At 37.4% G+C, this 9869-nt stretch overlaps 1 protein-coding gene across 1 annotated transcript in view; it reads left to right on the forward strand.

Annotated features, from left to right (window-relative positions):
* Positions 1-6363, forward strand: part of LOC110448507 (breast cancer type 1 susceptibility protein homolog) — a 28267-nt gene extending 21904 nt beyond the window's left edge. Inside the window, exons 13-18 of the mRNA XM_021494779.1 lie at positions 815-1146; positions 1936-2023; positions 2444-2568; positions 3598-3733; positions 4793-4948; positions 6184-6363. Coding sequence (XP_021350454.1) covers positions 815-1146; positions 1936-2023; positions 2444-2568; positions 3598-3733; positions 4793-4948; positions 6184-6338 — 992 coding nt within the window. The 3' untranslated portion in view covers positions 6339-6363. The remainder of the gene's footprint in view (positions 1-814; positions 1147-1935; positions 2024-2443; positions 2569-3597; positions 3734-4792; positions 4949-6183) is intronic.
* The last annotated feature ends 3506 nt before the right edge of the window (positions 6364-9869 follow it).

Consider the following 9869-nt stretch of genomic DNA (forward strand, 5'->3'; position numbering starts at 1 on the left):
CCATGATGAGCCCTTCTCACTGATCGTAATTATGATCAATAAAAGGTATCTAATTATGTCTTTCACCAGGAGATATGCACCAGCGGTTACTAAACATCGAATTACTTATTAATTGATATGTTTTTGTAAGCAAGTAAATGTTTTATGTAAAATATTGCTAAAATGAATTGATGTATGCCGATATGCGCACACGTGTGTGTCATGTGTGATCAGATAATTCAAAGAAAAGAAGCAACAAAATACACATTTTACGTAGTTTCTTCTTGGTTTTAAATATCATTTTACATCAATGAAAAAAAAATCATAGAAATATATTTAAAAAAAATATATTCAGAGATCGATTTTCGGAGAATGAACATCGTTTTTTTTCCAGATTTTTTGGGTGCGCAAAATATTCGAGTAGAACCTTTTTTCCCGATTTTCAGCCTCAAAAAGTACCTGCGCAAATTACACAGGTGCGCAAATTACATGGGTTTTTACAGTAAATGTTAACAAATAAAAACGGCCTACTGCACTGTATTCTTTCATATTGTTGAGAAATTATAACAAATTCCTCAATATATATGCTTGACACCAATATCATGTCTTAAGTCTTCCCTGTGACGTTGTTTTGGCCAATATTCCATATAGTAATATACAAAAAATATGATATTGGTGTGTTCACAGCCAAACACGTTATAGTTATATGATAAAGTAAATAATATGTGGAATGAAATTATTCTTACATAAAAAAAGAACACTTTTTGCCGCATTTATTACTTACTACAATTGCTAAAAGGTTAAACCGACATTTCAATACTTTTTCACCCTGCAGGTATGATCGACTTGGTGACGAGCTCTCCTGTCATCAAAACATCACAGGGAAGCCGATTCATAGAAGTCGAGGATGGAATGGCGGACTGGCATGAAGGTGATGACCTGTTTCTCAGCCCTCTACCCCCTTCACCTCCCCCCACACCCTCACAGCCGGGGAAAAGGCCACCAAGCAAGCTCTCACAAGATCAGGCCCCCATATTGTCCAGTCCCTGTGGTAATACCGGGCCGCTGAAGGAGGAGCTCACTTCACCGAAAACCGATGATGTTGACCACAACAGCCAAAGTCGACAGAGAGGATTCGTAACGACAGGGCTGACATACTTACAGACAGTAAGTTTTATCACTGTAATCCCAAATTTTCTTCAAGCCAAATATTGATGGACACAAATTTTCAAATAGGACTAAGAAATGGTCAAAGTGTCTTTTATTAGTTCTTGAAGCTGGAGCAATATATCTGTATGCCCTGGAATGGAATGTAAAAAAATTCAAGATAAATAAGTTTTTTCATCTCAAATATCTACATGTCAGTAAAGACAGTTTCTATACCTACATGCATATAACCCTGACTTTACTGATACACTGTCTTATCTTGCCACTCCCTTTTTCTTGTACAAATAAATAAAAACCTGTCTGTTAAGACTATTAAACAGAGCTGTCAACACTCCCTCATTAGGAGCGAGGCTTCCTCATTTTGACCAAAATTTACCAATCTCACTCGAAACTCCCTCATTCAAGTCCAAACTCACACAAACTCAAAATCTACATTCTGTGGTCAAATGATCTCCTAGTTACTGCAGGGTGTGTGGAATGATTATAACAGGTGTGTCTGAATCAAATCTTTTTTTGGGGTTATTTTGATGCCTAAAAGGGAAAACTAAATTGAGCAAAGCAGTTTCATTCGCATTTCACACACTTTCTCCCTCATTGGAAATGTGGAATGACGGAGATCTCCCTCATTGGAGGTTTCAGAGGTTAACACCTATGATTAAATCATGTCAGTTTATCAGCATTTCGATGAAGTCAGGTGTCGTATAAGTAAGGTCTGACTGTACTGATTTAATATCTTCGACATGTTGATATTGTTTGACATGTTAACTGATGTTGTTTCGTTTCCCACAGAGAGAGATACAGAAGCTGGCACTACAGAATGATGACAAGTTCTACGCTAAGTTCAACCCCTCCATCACACATGTCATTGTCAAAACAGGTGAGTTATTTTGACATCAACAGCTGACATTGTACCTTCAAGGATACTGTGTATGAGTATGCTGGCATGAAGGGTTATCAAGGTTGCTCAAATGAATGACCTTAACTCAATTTCAAGATCAACACATGAAAAGTGAAAAAAATAGCATTTAAGCAAAATTAAATATGATGATCGATCATGAAATTAGGGTTTTCAACACTAGATTTTATCCCTCTGAAAGGAAGAGTCTAAAATTGTAAATATTGGTATTGATGAAATATTTTGATTAAGAAATCAAGATGAATGATACAAGCCCTCTGGGCCGCTTTTGTTGATATGTAATATTGTTTATATATCAGATAAAAATGGAACATGTGGTTCACTGTTAAAAGGTATATTGGCTAAATCTTCTTGTAGCTACAGGTTTGTTCTCTGTTACAGTGCCTCAAGGGGGAAGAGTCTGTGAAAGGACTCTGAAGTTCTTTCAGGGCATGGCTCATCAGTGTTGGGTGTTAGATTACCAGTGGATTGCTGACAGTAAGGGTGCTGGACATCTACTGCCCGAGGTAAACAATAACGATATATCTCTGACCGGCTCAAGTGAAAGTCAGAGAGGCACTACCTAATAGGAAAAATAGAGGTTGAAGTAAAGTTTTAAATTCTGCACACCAAGCAAGATTTGAAAGCAAGTTAATGCATAAATGTGTGGCCCTCTCTGGGGACAAGTGCAGATAAGTAACTATTTCACATTAATATCAGATCTGTGAAATATTGAAACAAAGTAAAGGAGAACATCAACAATTATGCATATTTTAGATAATTTATCAAATCTTTAAGAATTTCTTGTCACTTTTTGGAATTCAAAAAAATATTTATGTAAATTGATGAAAAAAATTGCATAAAATGTTTGTCTTCCTGCATTACCGTAAATTTTCGCGCATAGTGCACACTTTTTTAGGTAAATATGGTCATGTCAAAAAGGGGGTGCGCACTATATGCAGGAACAAGTCATTCTTGGGTTATCGTTCTCGAGTTTCAGGTCCGCCATATTGGATTACCTCCCTTCTAATAGTTTTGTTTGGAGTCGTCGGTCATATATGATAGATTGAAGATTAAAAAACAAAAAAGAATGAAATAAGTTTTGAATGTTTTAATGTGTTTGAGTTTCATTATTTACTTAACAGTAAATCATCACGCTTACACAATAACTTACAGTACATCATCACGCTCACACAATAACTTACAGTACATCATCACGCTCACACAATAACTTCGGTATATCATCACGCTCACACAATAACTTAAAGTACATCATCAAGCTCACACAATAAATTACAGTACATCATCATGCTCACACAATAACTTGCAGTACATCATCACGCTCACACAATAACTTACAGTACATCATCACGCTCACACAATAACTTACATAACAAATGTTGCAGCATAATCACACACACACGGCAAAGATACCGATTTGTTTTCTTATCAAATCTGACTCCAAAAACGTACCTGGGCACTATACCCGAGTGCACGCTATACCCACACATTTACGGTATATAAGATGTCCTTAATCTTGTGTTGTTTATTTTTAGGATAAGTACGAGATTGTTGGCGACACCATCACGGGGAATTGTCACTACGGCCCTCGTCAGTCGCGCCTCAGCAGTCAACCCCTCTTTGATGGGTTTCACTTCTTTTGTCTCGGAACAAGTGACAGCTTAACGACCGGTGAGTTAAATTCGGACTGCTTAACGAGTACAAATGATAGCTTAATGACCGGTGAGTTAAATTCGGACTGCTTAACGAGAACAAGTGGTAGCTTAAAGACCAGTGAGTTAAATTTGGACTGCTTAACAAGAACAAGTGGTAGCTTAACGACCGGTGAGTTAAATTCGGACTGCTTAACGAGAACAAGTGGTAGCTTAATGACCGGTGAGTTAAATTCAGACTGCTTAACGAGAACAAGTGGTAGCTTAACGACCGGTGAGTTAAATTTGGACTGCTTAATGAGAACAAGTGGTAGCTTAACGACCGGTGACTTAAATTCGGACTGCTTAACGAGAACAAGTGGTAAGGTACTGACTGCTGAGTCTTGTTTATAGGCCTACTTTGTACATGTGATGGGTAACAACTCGTTGGGGAGGAGCTGAGGTGGCCGAGTGGTTAAGGTGTCTGTCTGTCTACAATCACTAGCCCTCCACCACTGGGTTGTGGTGGCCGAATGGTTCAGGTGTCTGACTGTCTACAATCACTAGCCCTCCACCACTGGGTTATGGTGGCCGAGTGGTTAAGGTGTTTGACTGTCTACAATCACTAGCCCTCCACCACTGGGTTGTGGTGGCCAAGTGGTTAAGTTGTCTGACTGTCTACAATCACTAGCCCTCTACCACTGGGTCGTGGTGGCCGAGTGGTTAAGTTGTCTGACTGTCTACAATCACTAGCCCTCCACCACTGGGTTGTGGGTTCCAGGCCTACTTGGGGCCCTAGCCAGGTACTTGCAGTAAGTTGGTGGTTTTTCTCCAGTACTCCAGCTTTCCTTTGAACAACTTCTTCTGTATAATGAAGAGTACTAGTGTAATGATCTGTTACATGTTACAGCCAGGCCTATACAGGTGTAAGAGTCACAATAACAAGATTTACTTAGGTATAGCAAAATATTCGTAATTATACTCAATCTATTTGAATATATTTCACCTTGACCTAATTTGAAGATGAATAACAAGTGATACAGGGCCTTTTGGCCATTTGTTGTAAATTATTTCAGATTTTTTGTATTACTTGTTTCAGAAAATCTACAAGAATTGATTGAGAGGTGTGGGGGCACTGTAGTAGACCATCCGTCAGCGTTTCCTCCCGATACAAAGCTGAACTTAGCCATCACATGTATTGACCTCGAAGATGAAGATGATTTGCCATCACCAGAAGACACAAGATCGTTCAATAGTATGTACCATATACAGTAAAGTCTGTCATCCTAGCAGGAGGATATCGTAGGGTTAAAGGTTACATTGCCTAGCAGGAGGATATCGTAGGGTTAAAGGTTGCATTGCCTAGCAGGAGAATATTGTAGGGTTAAAGATTACATTGCCTAGCAGGAGGATATCGTAGGGTTAAAGGTTACATTGCTTAGCAGGAGGATATCGTAGGGTTAAAGGTCACATTGCCTAGCAGGAGGATATCGTAGGGTTAAAGGTTGCATTGTCTAGCAGGACACTCGCGCAATCAAAATGGTTTTGCTCAGCTGCGATAAATATCGGGCCGTATTTTCACTGCTAAATTACTTTTTGTTTCTGCACAACAACGTCATAGCAACCATCAATGAATTTACTATAAGTTTGGAAATTTTCTTTTTAATTTGTTCATTGAACTTGGTGAAAAAATCGCGAATTAGCCCTTCGTCAAATGTGGTGACAGTCGCAATTTTGGAGATACACAACTATTTCACCGATCGTTTGGTATATTTTCGTCAAACATGGTCGCTAAAATGTATCAAATGTGGTCTTTTAACATAATTTTTGGTGGTCGCTGGTCGCGTTAGACAGATGGTCGCTTAATACAGTTAAATTACATAGTAAAAACAGTTGCGAGGAATGAAAAGTGGTCGCATAAAACAGATGGTCGTTTAACACAGATGGTCGCTTAACACAGATGGTCGCTTAACACAGATGGTCGCTTGAGCAGATTCGACTGTATTGCCCTAAGGACTTGTGTTACCGTACTCCGATACCTCCTTTTCAGTAGTGGTTCATTCTAAGAAACCTGTAAACATATATATATACTATGACCAGTATTCAGAATGAGATCCATTAGTTTTGTATGAATAATAAATGCATCCGGGGAAGTATTAAAAATTAAAGAAACAGTCGTTTGAAAGTTCTATCGAAGATTTTTAATTTTGATCGATTTTGGGGCCGAAAAAGGTTAGGTCACTTGCCTGAATGGCAGGTGAGCTTATATGCCCAACTGGTGGCAAAGCAACTGGACCTCTAAGTATCCTGGTGGTGGGAGGTGGTAGATGAAATAATTGGTGTTGTATTTATAGATTTTCTGTTGAAATTGATGCAGCGTGTTATACAGAATATAACTATTCTCTACAGCACTAACCCTAGTAATAAGATGACAATAACTAGTTGGTGATAATGAGTACTTACAGTATACTTATGACTTGGTTCTTTCAGAGTTGCACAAGAGGTTTGGGTTGCTGACCGTGTCCAGAGAGTGGGTACTGGATAGCCTGACCGTCTACACAGTCCAGCCCCTCAAGGAGTATGTGTTAACAACTGTCAGACACATACAAATACCAGACCTGGTCTTAGGATCGAAGACATCTTGACCACTCTCCAGCTGAGAGGAATACCATGTTAGCAGCCTTTTTGGACAGTTTGACTACTCTCCAGCCGAGAGGAATCCATGTTAGCATTTATTTTGGACAGTTTGACCACTCTTCAGCCGAGAGGAATACCATGTTAACAGTTTTCTTGGACAGTTTGACCTCTCTCCAGCCAAGAGGAATCCATGTTAGCAGCCTTTTTGGACAGTTTGACCACTCTCAAGCCGAGAGGAATACCATGTTAGCACCAGTGTTGGATATCTTCAGCATCATCCTGCCCCCATACACTGTGTTTGTTAATTGTGAACATGATCACATCAAGCTTTGTCTGCTTACATGGTTTTATATGTATGCATCATAGATTATGGAGGTCAATATAGAAATGTGAAATAAAAGTATTATATATGTAATGGATACATAAATCATCTTAAAGGTCTTGAATGTGAATCAAGGTCATTAATTTTAACAAAATTGATAGCCCCCCATCCACACATGCAACTGGCCAAATATTATGACCCTAGGTTCTTGGTGTTCAGAAGTTTAAAAAAATAATGTAATGATGATAAGGAAAGATAGTTATTTCCCCCTACCTTTGACGTTCCCCTACCTATGACGGTTCTATGACGGTTTCCCCTACCTTTGACGGTTCTATGACGGTTTCCCCTACCTTTGACGGTTTCCCCTACCTTTGATGGTTCTATGACGGTTTCCCCTACCTTTGACGGTTCTATGACGGTTCTATGACGGTTTCCCCTACCTTTGACAGGAATGAACCAGTATGATGTTTATACAGTATCTTGTAGAATATGATTATGTTACAGATTTATCTTGATTTATAGATATATTAAACACCCAGGTGGCTGTTTCAATACCTAGTTCTGTACATGACATACATATACAGATGTTATATATTTAGTCCCTGTGTCAGTCTAACTTGTATTGATATCATTTACTGTAAATGTACTTAATTTAACGTACTCAAATTTTAGTGCATTATCAGATTTTGATAGAATAATGCATTTATGAATCGGCACCACCCAAAATATATGCAATAGAGAATAATATAAGAGCTGTAATTTGTTCATTCATTATTTAGCGCAATATTTAAAATGCAATAACCACTCAAATCACACTACCGCTAAAATATGTACATTTACAGTATCTCATTTTTCTTCAGGTTTTTTCATGGTTTCATGATTTCAAACAATGTGATGAATAAAGTGTGAAAGGTTCCCATGGTTCGGACGTCAACATCCCAGAATTTGACAATATTGTATCCTACTTATATGGTCATGTACTTGTCTTTGTAATACTTGTATATACACATGTAATCATCCTGGAAGTCGTGTATCGATATTTGATGTAATGGTTGCACTTGTTTATGGCCCGAGTTAAATGTATTCATTTGTACAAGAAACAAGAGAAATCTGCGTCACGAGATATATACACGTTTGGGGTTGCTTTTATTCTCCAACAACCGCTACAGGTTTCCTCACTCCTGACTCACTGGATAAACCTTCTAGGAGTTTGTAAACATTTTTTTGTTTCCCATCCTGGGCGTGATTTCATTGGTCAATAATCTCAAAGCTCCTATGATGTCGGGTAAGGATACTTTGCTACGTCATAGTGACCTCATAGTTCATGGCAATAGTTTCCTAATTATAAACAGGAACAATGCATTACACAGAGAAACATGTTGTTCTCTAGACATAATCTCTGAATGTTGTGAGAGAAAAAGTTCCCCAAACTCAGGATGGTTGAGTATCATGTTTATGTAACTCTCGTTTGTTAGTTTTCAAATTGCAAAAGACACTCGGTAAACCTTATGTCTTTATACAATTTGAAAATGAACTAACTGAAGTTAGATAAACATGATAACCAACCACCACTCGTTAGGGAACCTTTATTTACATACTGGTACTTGCTATTGATCTTCATTATCCCCTCACAACGAAAGTTTGAGGGGATATAGGATTTGGCTCGTACGTACATACGTTACACTCTTTGTCATCGCTCTAGCAACTTCATTCCTAAACATAATTTCATGAAACTTCATACAAGTGTGAAGTATGACAAGTTTGTATTTCAGGTTTCTACATTGAAGGTCAAGGTCACTGTTACTATTATTAGAAAAACTTTGTCATAGCTCTAAAGCCTTCATTTCCTCTTACATACAGCTGCATGTCGAAATGTGTGAATGCGAGGGGATTTGTATCACTTGTGATGCCTTGTCTCCTTTAGACAGTCGCTGTGATTAGAGAATACCAGAGTGTATAAATGTAAACCTATAAATCCACAGTCTGAGAACTGCAATAGTTTGTGGTATCATAAAGAAGGCTGCAGATTCCATTATGCATGTTTTGTATTGATTTCATTGATTGAAAAAGTATTTATGTTTAGTTACCAAAGATTATTTCTGTCTTGGAAGGCCATATTTTAACCAATTACGAGTCAAACAAAAGATAGATGTCTTAGTTTCAGTTTCTTGTTTTTATACTTGTTTTAATTGATTGCAATGGCTAATTGAACTTCATAATTAAAAGTTAAAATTTCAGACCAAATTCAATTGTTAACAATGTATTATATTGAGTTGGTAATAGATATTATTTTTGTTAATATGATGAATATTGTATCTATTAAACTGAATATTCATCAAATTATAATTAACAATAAAAAAGAAGGTGCTAATTGGAAGTTAACTACAGTTAACTAATTAGCCTCAGGAACACATGAATATGCGAAGGGCCTCCTATTCATAAGTGTCCATTAACCGACCAGCACACTGCTATTAGACGGCGAAGCCTGTTTTTTGTTTTAAGTGAAGTTTTATTTAGTATTCCAAATGTTGAGTTTTCTGTACGTATTGGTATGCTGTGGTTTTATATATACAACACTCCAACCATTGAGTTTACAGCACAAATTGGTACGCTGTAATTTTCATAAAAGTGGAGTGTATTACATTCAATGAAATCTACAACAGTTTTGGCTGAAGATGTAACATATGTCCCCACCAATTCGGAAATAGGACATATGTTAGACAGATTATATTTCAGATAAGGCATGGTGTAATTTTAACATACACATAGTGCTTGTGTTTTTCATTTAAGAAGATGTGTTTGAAATTAACCTAAACTTATCTTGAAAATGTGTTTTATATATATATATGTGAATATATGTAATGAAATTACAATTAAAATACCAGTAAATCTAATCCTGTTTTCGTTTTGTATACAGAGTTAAAAATGTCCCTTTGTTTATTTTTAATACCGAAGTTTGTCCGGATCACAAGTTCCATGCTATTACATCTACATAAAATATTGTATGCCGATACCCATTACATATTATATCCGTTCGAACATGGTTTTCGCAAATCGCGATCATGCGCAACCCAACTTCTTGAATTTGTGGATGACATCTCAAAGACTTTCGATGAGGGACGCCAAACAGATATCCTCATAATGGACTTTGCTAAGCTAAAGGCTTTCGACAAGGTCAGTCATTCTCTCCTAAACCATAAACTAAAACATTATGGTA

Source organism: Mizuhopecten yessoensis, unplaced genomic scaffold (assembly GCF_002113885.1).
Source record: "Mizuhopecten yessoensis strain PY_sf001 unplaced genomic scaffold, ASM211388v2 scaffold4105, whole genome shotgun sequence".
Lineage (NCBI taxonomy): Eukaryota > Metazoa > Mollusca > Bivalvia > Pectinida > Pectinidae > Mizuhopecten > Mizuhopecten yessoensis.